At 36.4% G+C, this 19899-nt stretch overlaps 1 protein-coding gene across 10 annotated transcripts in view; it reads right to left on the reverse strand.

Moving 5' to 3' along the window:
- Positions 1-19899, reverse strand: part of lrp1bb (low density lipoprotein receptor-related protein 1Bb) — a 308080-nt gene that overhangs the window by 161333 nt on the left and 126848 nt on the right. For all 10 annotated transcript variants that reach the window (XR_007931607.1, XM_051905644.1, XM_051905648.1 and 7 more), the window contains 4 exons: positions 15633-15752; positions 13955-14083; positions 11374-11631; positions 8589-8751 (listed from right to left, as the gene is read on the reverse strand). Coding sequence is in view for 9 of the 10 variants with exons in the window: in XM_051905644.1 (XP_051761604.1) it covers positions 8589-8751; positions 11374-11631; positions 13955-14083; positions 15633-15752 (670 nt within the window). In the remaining variant the exon portion in view is untranslated. The remainder of the gene's footprint in view (positions 1-8588; positions 8752-11373; positions 11632-13954; positions 14084-15632; positions 15753-19899) is intronic.

The following is a 19899-nucleotide window of genomic DNA, read 5'->3' on the forward strand; positions in this document are numbered from 1 at the left end:
ATGACCAAGCTACAAAAAGCTACAAAAAGTCTACCAGTGAATGCAAAGTGTGCTAGACTGAGTGTTCTAGCTCTAACAACATCAGATACCTAGTGGCTGATACTGCAAACACATCATTTAATTAGGAATCTAACAAGGAAAGAGTTCAGATGTAGCCAGAGGTCCCTGAGTGCTTAATTGCTCCAGAGAAGCAAACATAAAACATAAAGGAAATTAAAAACTTCACTGTAAGGAGCTTTTTATCATGGCAGATCCATCTCGTAGTCTGTTGTTATCCAGAATTCTTTGCAGCGCAATATCAACCTTTCCTTGTAAGTCATTTGATTTGTCCCTTGGGGACTGAAGTCGCAGAACTCATTAAATGTTTCAAAGTCAGACTTTTAGCTGATTAGAATATTAGTAAAAGATGCAGAAACAAAAAGGTTTCTGATTCTTGACCTTCTTCAAATCTTTTGTTTTTTGAATGCTAGAAATAATTGAACCTTGTAACAGTGATGCTTTCCTGACTGCTAACAATAAAAAATAATTGGCTCCTGTAACACATACAGTACAAAGTTCCAGTACACTGTGGTGTGTTTTGCTTGTTCTGTGTTCCTTAGCTAGATTTTTTTTTTCTCCTTCAGACAGTTCAGACCTCAATACAGAAATCAATTCTACATTGTTCCATAAAAAAAAAGAACAATTCATACCATGAAAAAAACATTAACAGCATTGTTCTGTTATGTTAAAAGCTGTTCTTGGATAAAAAAAAACCCAACCTCAGTCCGCCTACAGTCCGTTCACTGACACACTGAAGCACATTTTCAGTTTGGCAAGCTCCAATGTTTAAATCACACATCCTGCAAGAGTTAAGTAACAAGCAATTTAAAATAACGAAATAAATACATTACATAATATAAATAATAAATAATATAAACTATCGTTCAAAAGCCTGGGGTCAGTGTGATTTTTGTTTAAGAAAATAATACTTTTAATTAGCAAGGATGCATTAAATTGATCAAAAGTGACAGTAAAAATGTGTAATGTTAAAAAAGATTTATATTTCACTTCTATCACTATTTCTGCGTTCTATTCATCAAAGAATCCTGAAAAAATGTATCACAGTTTCCACTCAAATATTAAGCAGCACAACTGTAATAATAAGTTTTTTGTTTGTTTGTTTGTTTGTTTGTTTTTAAGCTCCAAATCAGCATATTAAAATAATTTCTGAAGGATCATGTGACACTGAGGACTGCTTTGCAGTCACAGGAATATATATTAAGATAAAGAACATGCAATATATTTCAAATTGTAATAATATTTTACAAAATTACAGTTTTTACTGTGTTTTTTCATCAAACACAGTAAATGCACCTTGGTGAGCACAAGAAACTTATTTTGAAAACTTTACATTAGTAGTGTAAAATACATTACATTTCTTTATTATTAAATACATAATATAATATAATATAATATAATATAATATAATATAATATAATATAATATAATATAATATAATATAATATAATATAATATGCCTGAGGCAGACACAATTATTTGTTATATTTAAAACAAATAATCCACAATACCCCTTACCCAACAAGCAAACCATGAGGTAGAGTTCTAACCACTGCTAACACTTACATGCAGAACCAGGCAAACCATAGTAGCAGAGGTACATCAGCAAGCTTTACTCTCACTTCATTCACTTTACACTTAACACACAAATAAACCCTTTTAATTCTATATATTCTATATATTACCAAATGTATAAACATGTATCCAATTTTCCTTTCTCATGATTTTCCTTTTATATCAGTTTGCGTATGTATTATTTAAAACATTTTTGAAGGAATGATTCGGAATTGCAACAAGATCACATGTATAGCATGTTTGGTATCTATGAGCTGCAACCTTGAATTTCCTGTGTTCATTTACATTACATTTTTTCTAACTATGGTATGTAATAATATTATAAGAATCTTGAAATTTCTTCTCTTAGCACCCAATCTAATTTCATAGGCAAAACACCCTGCTAGAAGACAAAATATCATGAACTTTCCCTCCAAATGTACAACTCCTTATTGGCTCACTCACTTCTCGAGAGTGTGACATCCTCACACACTAAAAGATCACGATCACACTGATTTTGAGAAATTCTGACATGAAGATGATGCTGAGGTACAAGTCTTCTAAGGACCCCTAAGTTTGTGCCAGGCTGCAGCCTCAAAACTTACTCACACTGGTTCTCTCTCATCAAAACAACTTCAGCAAAGATCAATTGGAGCCTCAACAAATTGAGGACACTTTTATTCAAATGGGGGAGACATGCAAGTGTCAAACTTAGTCTCATTATTTGATACATTAAGTATCCCCTACCCCTTTTAAAGGAGGGTGTGTTAGAACTAAGAAACTGATGGTTTGCTCAAGGCTGTTGATATGCTGAATTTCGAACTTCTTGCTTTCCTGAATTCTGCTTCAGCTCTCTTTCCATTGCTAAACTGTATGTATGTGTGTGTATGTTAAATTAGTCTAAGTGTTTAGTAGTTAATAAAATCTAGTCTGTGCCACACGTAAAGCTGTTTGTGGTTCATGCTCATGTACTTGAGTCCCTAATCATGCATCATTTTTTTTTATATATTTTTCTAAACCATTACGCCACCCCCCCAACACACACACACTTAACATGACACACACACACACACACACACACACACACACACACACACAGAGAGAGAGGCAGAGTGAGATTTAAGAACCAGTTGGAGATGATTCAATATCATTTTAAACAATAAGAATAAAATTTATACTGTGACAGAAATTAGTCTTTGATAATCTCTTAATATATACATTCAATGATACTAACTAAAAGTTATCATTAGCAGTTAAAAATGTTATACGTCCATATGAATTTATCTTAAGGTCTTTTACGTTACTATTAACAAAATGATTAAACTAATTATATCAAACTACATAGTCAGTGCACTACAAATGAACTGGTTCTATGCCTACACACACACAGAGGGAGACAGACACACACAAACAGACACACACACACACACACACACACACACACACTTTTGTCAAAAAGTGGTGCTATAGAGGACCTCCTCACTGCCCGTTTCTAGGCTTTTGTCCATGTCTACTGGTTGACATCTCGGATGTGTGTATTAAGTTTCAAGTCATTTGAACCATGCTAAGAGTCTCAAAAGCATCCAAAACGAATAGTAAAGTTTGATGCATTGCCATGGCAACAGTGTTTGAGATATCACGATTCTTTTCAAAGGTCTACATCTGCCATGTTTTGACAATTATTCTGATGAAGTTTGAAGCAAATAAAAATAAGAGGGTGATTCAAAGCACTTTTGAAAGTGACACACTTCCTGCTGCCAGTTGGTGGCGCTATAACTTTAACTCACAATAGTCACATCCATGTGATTGGACACCTACAACAAACACACAGCTGAAGTTTCATCCAAATCAATCAATGTATGCGGAAGTTATAACACATATCCTGTCTCCCTTCCCTCACCATAAATTTGTTGCCTCGCCACGGCCAAACCGTTTGAGATATCAAAAATTCGCTGCCAATTTAGCATCATCAATGTCTTGACTTCATGCTGACCGAGTTTGGTGGTGATCGGATTAATCGCCTAGGAGGAATATATCAAATTCCAGAGCATGCGTTTTTCGTAATAGCCGACTCGTAATAGCCAACTTCCTGTTGGGCTGGCGTATAACTTAGAGCACGAAAGTTGTTCGGCCCCGTTGAGGTCTATATGTGTACCGAGTTTCATACTAATACGTGCAAGTGTGTTTGATATATGGACCAAGATTTTGGACCCTGTTCAAGGGGGCGCTATCGAGCCCCCCTGCCACGCCCGGGTACCAGCTTCTGCGGCGTCCTAATGGCTGCAGATTCCAATGTGTGTACCAATTTTCAAGAGTTTTTGATCATGTTAAGGCCCCCAAAAAGCCCCGGATGACGAAAAAAAAAATAAATAAATAATAATAATAATATACATTTAATAATTAACACTGAAGTTCAACAGGTCTAAAATATCTCCCACAAACAAAACTGTACAAACAGTACGGTAATGAGAGGACCACCATGAAGCTTAATTTAAAATAAATCCATAATTTGTGCATATGCTGTAAATTGCTCTGTGCTCTAGGACTGAGTTTGTGTATTCGAGGCAAGCAAACTTTTTCCCCCATTGTTCACTGTACTGTGTATATACTTCCTACATCTGATTATAATGATAAAAACACATGAGACATGGATGCATTAGATATTCTTCCAGTGAATGGAATAGTTGCATTCTAATACTACATAACAATGACCAGAGAATGATAAATCAACAATATTTATTTGTTTGGTGGTTTTGATAACAAACTCAATAATCCCAGACAAACCACAGAACATAATGGGAACCAATCTGACCCGGTCATACATCTCATCTGCTGTTTAAGACCTTTAGACCCCGACTTTAAGTAATCACTCCGAGGTGACACAATGGTCCAACCCAAACACCGTACCGCAGGGGAATTTCATTACTGTAGAGAATAGTGAACAGAAAATGCCTCCCTTTTCTTTCACCAAGACAGATTACCAAACAAGAGGGTTGGAATAGTGGATGTATTAAGATTAGCACTCAGCTCTGTTTTCATTTTACTCTGAATCAAATTCAAGTTTCACACTCTCCACTGACTATGGTGGAAAACAAATCTTTCACCCTGCTTTTTCAAATTGATTTGGGGAATTTAAGTTAGACTTTGAAAAGCGAGGTTAAACCAAGTTCAGCCTTATTCCCACTCTGGGATTTTTGTTTCAAATTAGAAAGCTACATTTTATATAAAGCCTCTCCAGATGCGTAGAAGAGGACGGAGGCTCCTTCTGGAAAGCGGGCGAGAAATTGAAAAAAAAAGGAAAAAAAGAAAAAAACAATAGGAAAGGAAAGGAAAAATATATCAAAACCACAAACTAGGCACTTAGTGTTTCGTGAACTCTTTCCATAACTACTGCGCCTCATGCTGAGCCACTATCACAAGCCGCCCCAATTTCTTTTGTTTTCACTCCACCGCTCCAGGCTGACAGACCTCCCGTGTTTCCGCAGTCTCCCTCACACACAAGCAGCTCCAACCTCATCTCGCCAATTACAGGAGGAGGACCAAAAAAGCAGAACAGATATGTAACGTAGTAAACTGCACTTTGCTGAAGCCTGGAGGTTTAACCGCTGTGCTTCTCTCCCACAATCCCGGGAGGAAACTAGCTGGATGCACTGAAGGGAATGTACAAATGTGAGAGAGCCATTCCCGTGGGTTATGTTCATGTAAACGCACCAAGAGCGTGTTAAAAAAAAAAAAAAAAAAAAAAAAAAAGCATTTATGTTGGTACAATTACATGCTCGTCATGAACCATAAAAGGACACAAAAAGGCACATTCATAGTCAAAGGAGGAGGAACAGTGTTGAGCTTGTTTGATAAGGGTAATAAAGGGCCAACTTCAAGATTTTTCCTAAACCGGATTTTCTGCTTAAGGTCGGCACTGCGAGGTGAATAAGGGGATCTTTCAAAAACGTATGGGAACCCAAGAGAAAAGCTCAAAACCAGAAGCATATGTTTCTAAAGCTGTATCCTACAGCATATGTACTGCACACAGAGAGCTTCACAGAGTTGAACAAAGCTACAAAAACAAGACAACGCTGTATCTTGCCAAGTGTTGATATTTTTTCATGCAAGTTGTAATTCATAAAAAAGACCTTAAGAAATGAATACCTTTATTCAGGAAGGATAATAATTTATAATATTACAAAAGATTTCAAACAAATGTGAAATCTGTGCAATTTTCAAAAATGATTTATTGCTATTTTCACATTCTCTATTAAAATTCCTCCAAATGATTGTATGATCTGTTGGAATCCGACAAAAAATTAGCTACTCCTGTTTGAAGTCAATAGAGTCAGCAAAGTCAATTTTGAGAAAAATCACCTAGCAACCAAACCTTAAAATCCCTGGTAATACAACCAAATTTGGCAGAAACCAAGTCAAAACCCATATCTATAGGGAAAAAAATATATATTCAACTTTTTTTTCCCATGATTCCACAACTGTTTGATTAACATTAATGAATCAGACAGCCTATATATTAGGACCTACTGTATCGCACGGATCTAATATAATGTTACACATCAGATGTTTTTCCCCAACAGTTAACTTAAGACATAACAGATCATGTTTGCGTGAATACTTGCCAAGGCGCCCAGATTTTTTAAAATAGTCTACTGTAATTCTGTGGATATCGGGATGGTGGCATCTTTGTGCGTGCGCTATAGAGATCTGTCAGTCAGTGCCAGTAAGATTGTTTTGTTTACATGAGCATGAGTTTGAAAATCACATTTCATTGGTTCAGAATTCGCTATGAATATTCACAAAGTTGGAATGCTGTGCTTCACAACGATACCAAACTTGTTCTGAGGAGAAGCGCCATTCGTCCAGAAGCGAGCAGAGAAAAACTGCATCTTTCATGGACAAAGGAAAAGTACTCCTCTCAGAAAACGTACAAATAAAGATACTTTTAGATGTTTAATTGCTATTTAGAGCACTGAGATCACTAGACAAGGGCTTAATTAACTAATTTTTGTGAAAACCTCAATTTCAACCAAAATTGACATTTTTCACTTGTTTTGCCTGTCGCTCGAAATTAGCATGTGCGCATCCCGACTCATTTTGCCAGCACGGGTCACAAATGTTGTTCTTTTGTTCATTTGCCCTGTGGCCCACCAGGTGAAACATGAACAAGTTCTGCACATCATGGAGATGCGGATGCTCTAGATAAGCTTAGGGTTAACGCGATGGGACCACGTAATGAACAAAGAAATCAGGAAATTGCTGGTTGTCAAAGTCTGTTCACTCGGAGGCCATATTTGCAACGTTTCCTGGCAGCTATTTCGGCATACGAGACCAATGCTGCATCCAAAATGGAATACTTCCCTAACTATATAGTATGTGAAAAACAGTATTCCAAAAGAGTAATATGTCCGGAAAACAGTAGGTGAAAAGTACCCTGATGACCTACTACTTCTGCCGAGATTCTGAAGTGCGCATTCGTTAGACACTTTACTATCCCATGAGGCCACTGGAGGGGATTTATGAATGGAAGTGAAACTCAACTGACACTGGTAGGTTATGTTATAGTAACAACATGTAGTATGTCCAAATTTCATTCATACTACCCATATAATGAAACAAAGATTGCTAAAGTCAACAGATTCTACTAACAGACCAATCTATGTGTAAAAGTAAAAATTTCTTTCTAAAGTCATTTTTACACCCCTGTAAATTGGCTCCAAATCTCAGGTGAAAATTGTCATTTTGACCCCCCTCTACAAAGTGTAGTACTCAGTAAATATACATCTGAAATACAGTATATTTTTTTGGCTTTCATCACTATTTACGTTTGTCTTACTAAAGAAAAAAATATTAACAAAATCAAAAATTTGAGCAGGGGAAGTTTCCGAAATTTGGTTGATTTGAGATGGAATGACCCTGATGCAAATCAGGTAACACCACAAACATGGCCAAAACATTTAAAAAAAAAAAAAAAAAAAGTTTCAAAGTGAACAAACATGAGTCTGGCTCTTTTAGTTGTACAGGTACAATTAATTTTTATTCCTATAGATCTTCTCTGCTTTATACAGTCTGCACTAAAACACACTTTAGCACAAAAATGCCAAACACTAAAGTAGCACAACTCTAGAAAATTCGTTCCTCTGTACATTCCATTCAAACTCTCTGGAAAGTTTTTGAAAGACCTCAGAGGGTGTTGCTGATCACAGAAGAAAGAAAACAGCATTTAGGCTCCGAGAGATAAATGGCTGTCATTTCTTTAAAATACGCCTTCATTCAGGGTAGTCAGGATTTCGTTTTTGTCAGAGTCACAGCACGAAAACAAAAAGATGACAACCACACAGTGAAGAACGGAACCGAAATTGATGGCCTAGGCTCTCCTTGCAGTCTTCAGTATTACTGAACACCGGCGCTACAATTTAGGTTCACTGGGCACAAGGCATCTCATTAAAAAACCCAGAACAGAATGCTCTGCCTGTCCTTGCACTCTCATGAATAAATGGGACAAACTCTCTCCTGAATTCCTATTCTAAGCTTGCCGGGAATATTACCACAGCGCTCCTTTTAGCAGCTAATAACTAGAATAATCATGCTGCCCTTTTCTCCTTTGAGGACTCTTTGTGTTCCTTTACTCATTTCTCCCGAAACATTTCCACAATCACCATGCTGACTTGAGGGATCCACCACCCCTTGTTTCAAATGTGGCTTTGTGGTGTCAAAGCAAAGCAAAATTCGTGTAAAGCAGATTTCTGCAAGGGTGTTCGAGACTGTGGGATGCTGGATAAATCGTGGAATACTAATGACACTCCTGACTGCGGGAGTCGTAGCACAATCATGCAGATCCAGACGTTGTTGAAAAGAAGAGTAAATATTTAGCTCTGGGAACAGTACAGCCAAGAAACATTCAGAGAAATGATTTCCTAAAATATTGTGATGAGGATTTAGATCATCAAAGGCCTTGTCAAAAATTTTCAACTCACCCCATTAGAGGATCCAGAGCGATTGCTTTAGGGTTCAACAGGTCGAGGTCTATCACGGTAACACAGGTATCTCCATACTGGTTGCAAACAAATATTCTGTCGCTTGCTTGATCCACAAAGTAAAAGTTTCCTGTGAGCCAGTCAAAGGCTAACTGATCAACATCTGGAACAAAGGAAAACGTGTCAATTCACACAAACCAAGCTAATATATAAATTTAACATTTCATTAATGGTATGTCCTTCACTAGTTACTGAGAATTCTTGGCATTCTTGGAATTGCTAATTATTCATATTCATGAAAACCTTATTCATGAAAGCACATTCTGAGGCTACATAGCATAATTGCTACTTTCAATGGTTTCAGTAGAATTTCTATTGTTCGATGTTGTTAGTGCCAGTTTGAATACAGTGTGAAACAAATTCTGCTCTGCATATTTTTGCATAATATATAATACCTATATATTATATAAAATATAATTTTATCCCAATATTATTAATTTTAGATATAATTTAAAAATTGCTTAATTTCATATGAATCAAGCATATTAACTAGCATAATAAAAATAATAGAAGGAAAAAGTGAAACAAACTGTATATTATTATTATTATTATTATTATTATTATTTTTAAATGAAAGTAAAAATGCCTGCCCTAGACCATTTGGGTTCTTGCAAACAACGATGATGTGTTTTGTGGGCGCAGCCTACCTGGTGGCAGAAAATGACAGTTCTACAGAAGTCTATGGAAGCCACGGAATAAAAGAGTAAAAAAGTAATTTCAAGTTTATATCTCACAATTCTGAGAAGAAAAATCAGAGTTGCAAGATATATAACTTGATATTCTGCCTTTTTTCCTCAAATTTGCAAGGCCAAAATTGGGAGACATAAATTCGCAATTGTGAGAAAAAAGTCAATTGTGAATTAAAAATGTTATAAATTTAAATAATATTTCATGCTATAATACATTATGCAACATATGTGAATATGTAAATCTATTGTTTACATAAAATTCATGCTTTAATAGTCTGTCTGTTTAATGGCTTGCAACCATAAACCATTAGTTTCAAAATGGTTTCTTAGACCACGGTATTCTGTATTTATGAAGATCTCTCTTTTCTGCATTCTGATTCTGACATCTAAAGACACTACAAGACTTTTTTTTTCTATTATTCTGTGGATTTTGCATTTTTTCCTCCACTTGTTACCACTGTTTTTCTGCCACCACAATGTGCGCGCTGCTGCAGTAATGTAACTGTGATGTCTGGGTCACCATGATTTTGCTAAGACATGTTCCTGGATCAACATATTTTGTTGATACTGGAACAACATTCCTGTCCAAAAATTCAGAACTCATAACCCTACCCATAAGTTATTCCTAAAATCAGAGGGTAATTATAGGTAAATAACACTGATGTAGAACAACTTAACCCTGGTTATAAGTCTAAACATGACATAAACTTGTCCCTCAAATCTGAACATTTTGTACGTCACGTTCACCGTGACGTCTGCTCCTAAATGGTCTACTGAACATTGAACAAAACAAAACATTTTTATGCCCCATAAAATAAGTTATATTATTACAAGTTGTTTACTTTTTTCAAGATCATAAACTTGGATTCCATTAGAGGCTTTTAATGCACTGCACTAGACTTGAAATATGCTAGAACCGAAATGCTTTGCTTCTTTCAGTTCATGAAGAAATGAAGTAACGAATAAATTCTTGGTTTAAAGGCTATTATTTGGATCAATATCCCGAAATGAGAGCTTGCTATTATTCTCTGATTCAAGACCAAAAACTAACAGACTTAACAGACAGACTTAAATGTGTAATAAATCATTTTCAATTTGAATCTTTTAATGAATCTTAATGGATACATACTGCAGAATGTACTGCACAAATGCACATAAAGCACTTCATGTAGTGATAAATAAATGATAAGCTCTGTTAGCATCCATACAGCTTGCATGGATAAGCACTATGCAGTCAAGCAGAACTCCGTATTACACTAAAAGTTTTGTTTAAAATGAGAACATGAGGTCTCATGAGAAAAGGACAACTTATTGAACTTTTATATTTCTTACTTCACATTAGTACTTTACATAAAACTCAGTGTGCCAGGATTGGGCAAAATTCAGAATTAGCTCTCTTACAGGTCATGAATTTTAACTGAATTGGAATAATTAGATGTTTGCTAAATTCAAACAACAAACATATTTCATTAATAAATTTATTTTGATGTCATAGACATATTTCTCCAAAATACGTTCAATACAGTCAAAAAACATTCCTTCAATCTTTTCACATTATTTTGGGATAAATTAGAGCATTCTAGGAAATTTCGTTTTTTTCATGGCTCACAAAATTAAAGTGAATGTATTAAATATAATAAAATGCATACCTTACAAATTAAATCTATATTTCTATAGGTAGTATTTTTAAATAATGATTATTAATACTGTTTATATGTTCTGGATATACCCCATATATTGTGTGTATGTTAACACATGTGTGAGTAATTCCTTCTGAAAAATTAAATTCCTTATTAAAAACTGCATTTTTTAAAATTTCATTACGTTTTAATTCTCTGTCATTAAATTGGAATTCAATTTCTGCATCCTGTCTGTATTGAATTGGAATTTAAAAGCCAAAATAAATTCTGAATCGTGCACAAACATACATTTTGACATCTCTCTTGGTCTTATCATCCATCAAAATTAATGCATCAGTTTTGTTGCACCATAACCTCAATGTAGCACGAGTGTATAACATACACTCTGAACCATACCGTGGAGATTCTGGATAGTCTTTACTTCCTGTTCTTTAGTGAAGCCACTTGCTTTCCTCATCCTGGCACACCGAAGTTGTCCGGAGGACTCTGAGGATGTGACCCAGCATACTGATTCTTCTTTGTGGTTGAAATCCAAGCCATGAGTCCCATTTGAGTCCAGTTGTTTGAGGGTTTGCAGGCGGGATCCATTTAGGGCTGTGATTATAATATTATCCGAGCCTCCAATCAGCAGCGCTGCAGGGTTTTCACCGGGCTCTGGAATAGATGGATGGGAAAATAGTGACAAGACAGCTTGAGGCCAAGGCATTTCCTGGGCATTCCATGCTTTCAATGGGATAGGATAATAAAGGCTTCTGCAGAGGGCACGGGTAATTGAGAAGCATGTCTCTTAGGAGAGAAACCCATTTTCAAAATGCAGCAGGACATTCATGTTACTATTCAGTTTTGCAATGTATTTCGAGAGTGAAAGTGGGTATTATATTCACACTGTATAATACAATATATGCTGAATGTGTGTGTGTGTGTGTGTGTGTGCGCGTGCATATATATATATATATATATATATATATATATATATTGAGTGTGTATAAAAATAAATATAAATGAAAGGTAACATAAAATATGTACAATAAACCACCAAAACATCTTTCTTTTAAATTCTTTTGCAGTATATTCATTTTTAGGAGTCTTATTAAACATTCACCTTTCTAGTGGCTAAGTCATCCTCCGCTGGCACCTGTCAGACGGCCGGGGGAAAGTTGATTCATTGAAATATATATGCATGAGCTTTTACTTACATCTAATGGAAACCTCATAGTTATCCCAGTGCAACAACCTCTTTCTGCTAAATTAATATTAATGTGGGTGAGCACTGAGTTCAGTTAAGTTTATGGGTAATGATATTCAGTTTATTCCTCATAGGAAAGCAGTCACATTGATTAAACGCGGGACAGATTCTGCATCCAGCAGCAAGGTGCGCAGCTGCCTGCTAGCTATTTCCCACCGAGCGTACAGTGGTGTAATCTCCATTTAATTTAAAACGCGTGCAAACCGGTTTCAGTGCACTGCACCAATACAAGGACGCATCATCTTTTTAGGTCACAAAATGCTTTGCACGAGGCATCCTTTGAGGCCCTCACACCTAGCACATGCTGCAACACAATTTATTCATGAATTGTGTGTAATCAACCTAATTCATTTATGCAGGGGTGGGTTTACAGCACCAAAATGCATAAGACTGCAAATGACACAATGGGTCCTGAGAATTTTCTAAGACAGACTGCATAAAATTGGCACATATCATTTCCAAGATAGTCCCAGTAAGTTATAACAACACTTTTAAGTCAGTGAGATTCAAATATATGCAGCACATTTTCTCATTTTATAATAATTCTCACAGCTGTAGAAAAAAAAAAAAAAAAATCCTAGCTATTGAACGTTTGAAACTGAATCACACTTTTTATTAAAACGACTACAATTACCTGAGCCCAAACAAATGGCCAGTCTACAAAAGGGATTAGAATCCATTTAGAATTGTAGTGAGTGTTTTCCCTACAAAACCCCCTTATTACAAAAGCAGCTGATTTAATGATAAACTTGATTGGATTTGTGGCTGGTGGGGAGACACTCTCACAGGCAGGTGCCATTAGGCAAGTAATCATTGGCATGGCCTGATAAAGACAGAGAATAGCTGTCCTTCAGGCCCTGCTCTTCATAAAACTCAGCCTCCACTTAATCCTCAATGTCTGGCTTATCTTCCACCAATAGCTCCATTATTTCTGTCCCTTGGCACAGCAACACTGATATAAGGACTGTAGCGGAATCTCCAAAGCAAACTGCCTCAATTTTCAGGTTCTTATGGGAATGAGAGGCTGAACTGTATGGTTTAGTCTGGATTCATGTGTGAATTTTGAAAGTTTTTTTTTTTTTTTTAACAAATACCTTACTTGGAAAAGGCAAACCTCCCTATAACAATCTAATGAAATGAATGGATTGGTGAGGACTGAGGATTTCTTTACTAAAATAATACAAAAAAAAAAGTTTTAAAAAAATCATGAAACTTCAAAAAATAAAAATAAATAAAAAATAAATAAACATTCCAAAAATTTGGAAATAAAAAAAAAAAAAAAAAGGATTAACTGAAAAGGGCTTTTGAACCAGCTTTCTGAAATTAACATACAAAACCCCTGATTGTGTAATTGAATTATTGACTCAAAATCGTATAGGTTTTGAAACATAGCCCTTTTGACAATTTCCCTGTGTGCCAAATCTCCTATTTGCGTGGCTATCACTGAGCAGAACTGCATTAATTTGTTTCAGATACATGCAACATCTAATCATCACTGGATATTTCTGAAGCACACATTAGAACATGTTTTCCAAGGTCAGAAAATTACTAGCTCCAAAGATGGCTTAAAGCAGAGCTGTGCTGCTGTAAGTTAATTTTATTCCTATCACACAGAGTAATAATCCACCTTGTTTCAACTCGGTGCACTCTTGTGAAAGAACAATATCAGGACGTGACAACATTTCAGGCGGCTTATGCAGATCCCCGGTCATTAATTCATCATGCTCTTACCGTGTTTGGCTATGCAGGAGCGTCTGTTCGGCTGCAGGCTGTACCCATCTGTACAGCTGCAGCGATATGACCCATAGGTGTTCATGCAGGTCTGGCTGCATGTCCCATACATGGAGCATTCATCATGATCTGTACACAGAGGAAGAGTCATTTATGACAAATTAGGTGTGCTCAAACATGACCCAAATACATAAAATCCACTTAATGTGGCCTCTCGGTGGCTTCTCCCTATGCCACCTAGCATCTCCGGGCAAGTCCTGCCTTACACCAGTCTCCAGAGCTTTGCCTGTTCCAATGGTGATTAACTGATTTGTCTTGGCTGAACGTCCAGAGAAACCTTTTTTACGAACAGGGTACAAAATATGGCCTGATAGTAGTAGTTTAACTTTCAGAAAATTGTTCATTTTCTATTAGGCTTTCAATTTAGACAGACAGACAGACAGACAGACGACAGATAGATAGATAGATAGATAGATAGATAGATAGATAGATAGATAGATAGATAGATAGATAGATAGACAGACAGACAGACAGACAGACAGACAGACAGATAGATAGATAGATAGATAGATAGACAGAACCATAGATAGACTGACAGACAGAATGATAGATAGATAGATAGATAGATAGATAGATAGATAGAACGACAGAATGATAGATAGATAGAACGACAGAATGATAGACAGACAGACAATAGATAGGTAGATAGATAGACAGAACGATAGATAGACTGACAGACAGAATGATAGATAGATAGATAGATAGATAGATAGATAGATAGATAGATAGATAGATAGATAGATAGATAGATAGACACACAGACAGACAGACAGACAGACAGGAAGATAGATAGAACGACAGACAGATAGACAGACAGAACGATAGAATGATAGACAGACAGAATGATAGAATGATAGACAGACAGATGGACAATAGATACAGTAGATAGATAGACAGACAGACAGATAGACAGACGAACAACAGATAGATAGACGGACGGACGGACGGACGGACGGACGGACGGACAGACAGACAGACAGACAGACAGACAGACAGACAGACAGACAGACAGATAGATAGATAGATAGATAGATAGATAGACAGACAGATAGAAAGATAGAAAGAACGACAGGCAGATAGAACGATAGACCGAATGAACAACAGACAGATAGATAGATAGATAGATAGATAGATAGATAGATAGATGTTAGATAGATAGATATTGTATCTAACATAGCTAATGTTCACAACAGAAAATAAAGGATTTGTGCTTTTTTGCCCTTTTAATGCTTAAAAAAGTCAAGAGACCTCAAACTGTAATGTATTTGTCAAATGAAGCAGATTTATCACTGTAAAGAGACAAATCTATTTCCCATTAACAACTTCCTGTGTGAGCCTGTTTCTACAGAGACAATTAGTTATGAAGTGGCTATGGGTGAGCTATATTTCACCATCGTATACAACAACCAGCCTCGATATGATACTCAGAGGGTCTCATTTAGGCCAAACCAGGCCGAGAAGTCACTTTGACCTCTCCGGAGTCAATGCCACATGTCAAATAAAGCAGGACAGAGGTGTAAAAAGACACCCTGGGGATGGACGGCCACCCCTCTCCCCCCTCATTGCCCAAAGCTGATCATTCGTCTGAGATGTCTGCCATGACCCTGAGAGTGCCTACCTCTGCAGCTACGCCCATCCTCTCCCACCTCAAATCCATCCGCACAGAAGCAGAACGTGCCATTTCTGGTCATGATGCATCCGTAACGGCAATGCAGCTCGTGACAGGCTGACAGGAGTTCTGTGGGAGGAGAGCGAGAGAGAGAAAGAGTTTGAGAGCAAGCGAAAAACATGTAAATTGCTTTTTGATTTCACTCCCTCTAAAAGCCCTTCCTTGCCATCAGCACAAGGATGTGCCAGTGCGTACTGACAGTTGTGAGCCAGAGGCGGGGATCAATAGCACTCTGTGCGGGTGGAATCAGAGAGGTGCTCCACACAGGGAAAAAGAGATGAAATTAGAAGAAATACCTAACCTTTCTGTTGAAAATTCTATGAGGAAAGAAAAAGGTTTTGTGTGGAGACCTGCAGAAGCTTTTAGCAATTCTTCCTGGTCTTCGGTCCTCAGAATTCAATCAACCTGCCACAAAAGAGTTGTGCACAACCTGGCTATTAGGTTTTTTATTAATAGTTTCCACAGTGGACATTCACTGAACATCAAATTGTTTATATTTAGCAAGCGTAAAATGGAAGTGGATGCTAGGGTCCTGGTCGTCCGGCATCCTTTATGAAACATTCTGGTTGGTTTCCAGTGCCTTTTTCTTGTAATTGATTAGGAATCTGCCTTTGCTATTTGCAAAAAAAAAAAAAAAAAAAAAAAAAAAGACTTTTGAGGAACAGAAACAGAAATTACATAATATTTTGGCTGCATAATGAACCACATGCAGAAAAGTTCATTATCCTACTAAACTACATCTCTTGGGGATGAAAAAAATCTTTCCAAATGTTTGTTTGTTTGTTTGTTTGTTTGTTTTTTGGGGACATGCAGTCTAACCCTTAAAGACCCAAGCACTGATATTGATTTTTTTTTTTCTCCTTAAATGTAATGATATTTTCGCTGTGTTTAAGTGTGAATTTTACAAGTTTTGCAATAAAAAAGGTTTATAAGTTTGCTACATTTTACAGATGCCTTCTCCAGAATCCTTCACAAGAAGCTAGGAGAATGAGATTTGGATATGTTCATCTCAGGGCATTTGCATGACCCTTGAATATTCCTACACCTCCCTGAACCCATGTGAAGTATCTGAAAATGCATATTTACAGACCTGCAGTCCAGCTGCACTCTCTATAAAGCCTTCCCTATAAGTTATAGAAGGTGGAACATAAAGTTTTAATTAGACAATTTAAAAAAAAAAAATTATAAATACTCTTTTGGAGTTATACAAAGTTCTCTCAAGAAACTCTAGATGGCGCAGGATGATAGGTCCTTAACTCAATTTGTTAGCGATCACATCGTTATCTACATAGCACAGCTGATTGGTTGCTGTGGCATCAGCAGCCAATGAGCTTGCTGCTCAACATTCAAAAACTTGGCATTGTTTGCTGTTAGCAGTCTGCAGCGTGCTTCAGAAACCCTCCACCTCCCCCAGCTCCACCTATGCAGATCTGCTATGGGGGTTATTTCATGTATATTATATGTGCAGCAGCATGTCTTGTATGCTCATAGCAGCAAGTCTGTGAATGTATTGGCTGTAGCGAGTCTCTGTACTTGCTCTGCAGCAGCAGCGTAGGAGATCTATTCCGCCAAGACCAAATACATTAACATTGCCATATCCATTACCATGCCAATCTCTCCGATGGTTGTCATGACAGAACTATGATTTACTGCATGGGCTCTATTGTGCAAATTTAGTTGACCAATGAGACCCACTGCACATTTTTAACCTTTAGAAATCATTGTTTGTGAAGTTTTATTTTGATAAAATGATACATTTTAAATTTATGGAATATCGCATAAAACATTTGTGAATAAAGCGTTTCTATCCCATGTTCAAGAGAAAAAAAAAAAAGGTTACTTCCTGGCATATTGGCACAAAATATCTGTAATAAAAATGGAAGTTGTATTAATAAAATAGTTTATGCGCATGTCTTCTTATCAGATAAAAATTATCCACCTCAATTGAGTGCATACATTTTTATGCACATTTTTATAATTGATGCACATCTTGCTGTTTCCATCCAGCGTTTTTTTTTTTTTTTTTTAAATAGGTGGATGGAAACAGCTACTGTAAATTAAAAAAAAAAAAAAAAAAAATAGATATAACAACAATTTCTACAATTTGGAGTCATAATAGAGAGACAAAATCACTTCGGGTGTTTTGTAGTTTAAGTGTACATTATTTTTCATTGTACAGTTTACTTCACTGATCTGAGCTCTGATATTAGACACAATGCATGCTGTAAGGCAAACAGCAAAAACATATTGTACTTTGTGTGTGGAATATCTGACAAAATGAACATAACATGATCATTTTCTACTAAGACGACCCTAAAATTCACTTTCGAGTTGTTTTTTTGTCTGCCTTCCTTGCTGTGCCGCCTGTCATTCTCTCTGTATGGTCTCAGAGGAATACTAGAGCAACAACCTAAAATTATTTTCATACAGTGCAAGCAACAAAGGCCACATCAGCACGTCTCTGAATCCCTCTGTCTGCCTGTCACATATTAAATCATATGGCAGTTCCTGAGAAAGGCAACAGACCCAACCAGCTATTGTTCACTGCACTTTTCAGACGTTTGTGGGTGTGGATTCAACTGCACAATTACAATTAGTACAAAGACAACCAATTTACCAGCCTCACAAAAATATGTGTGAATAAGACACTATTTGAAATGGTTAGCTCTCAAAAAGAGCTTTTCTTTAGCTATTTCAAGACATGCGACTGCTAAACATTGATTACTGTCAAAGGAATGCATGCAAATCTGTTCTTTGATTTCTTACATCTCGTGTCTGATTACCATCATTAACTGAGCACCAATTCATAGAATTAAGCCATGTATCTGGTTATATATTCTTCATAATTTCGTACCAAAACCATTTCTGTACATTTCTCTACTCTGTGCAACCTATTATATTGTTTTAGGATACTAGTACTACCACTACTTATAATAATAATAATAATAAAATAGTTATAAAATTAACATCAATTGACACTCCTGATTTTATTATAAAAAATTTAATATTTTTCTTAATATAAATATTTAGAAAAGAAACATTCAAATATAATTTACAAAATAAAATAAAATAAAATAAAATAACTAAAGTGTTTTCCAGTTATGTTTGTAATATGAATCAGGCGGTCATTGAACAAACTGCAGATGGTCTGTGAGAACGCCATCTGAGGCTGAGACTACTAGCTGGCATGCTGAAGCAGGTATGAAGGATTAATGGATTCATCACAAGTTTCATGACATGTCTTAGCAGCAACACCAGTGATGCACTTAGATAAAGCTGCTTTTGTAAAAGCAAATGAAAAATACAGGTTGAATCAAGAGCATCAATGAGTGTTTAGGGTGTATCTTTAAAACGTAAGAAGATAAATACCATTTTCATAAAGACAGCTTTACAAGTAACATTTCATCAACCAAAACCGAGGAAATTTTCTCAGCATCAAGAGAAGACTGGTAATTGCACTGCATCCTGTCAGAAATTAACTGAATGTTTACCTGTGGCTAAATACGTAATTGGCATTTAGCACATTATTTCTTTTCAATGGTTAATCAACGGCATTCATTGAAAATGTTAGCATGCAACATGTTAACAAGGCAAAGCAGGAATTTTAAAGGAGCTATATATATTTTTAAATAGCAACCATAAAATGCCCCTACTACCTGACATATCACTGAGAAATCACACCTGTAGCTGTGACAGTCCCCGGCTCTGTAAACAACACAAAATTGTTGGGAGAGAGGCCGATGCATTTTCAGCAAAACAGAAATGCTCTCTGTCTGTAATTGTGAATGTTTGGGTTATTGACATCAGGTTGGAGGTCAGGGATTGTAGAAAGAGCGTGTGGTTGAACTGAAATCGCCTACAGAACCTTTAGGACAGGTTGTGATGATAGTCCTGAAAAGGTTTAAGCTCTAATTTTGCCATTCATAGCACGCAACTGAGCAGTTGCATTCATGAACTTTTTATTGGATGCATCATGCTTTCTGGAGACAAAAGGCCAGACAAAGCAATGAGATGGCAGCCCGACAGATATCCAGGACTAATCCTTATATCTGCTTTCAAACATCGGTGTGCTCTCATGACCCAACACATAGCCAGACAGATGGATATTCACAATAATATTTCTATGTCTTCTGCTGATGCTGAAAAATGGGTTGCTAGGCAAAGTTATAAATGTTTTTTTGTTTGTTTGTTAAAACAAGATCATGTGACATGTACA

This window comes from Ctenopharyngodon idella, chromosome 9 (genome assembly GCF_019924925.1).
Source record: "Ctenopharyngodon idella isolate HZGC_01 chromosome 9, HZGC01, whole genome shotgun sequence".
NCBI classification, from domain to species: domain Eukaryota; kingdom Metazoa; phylum Chordata; class Actinopteri; order Cypriniformes; family Xenocyprididae; genus Ctenopharyngodon; species Ctenopharyngodon idella.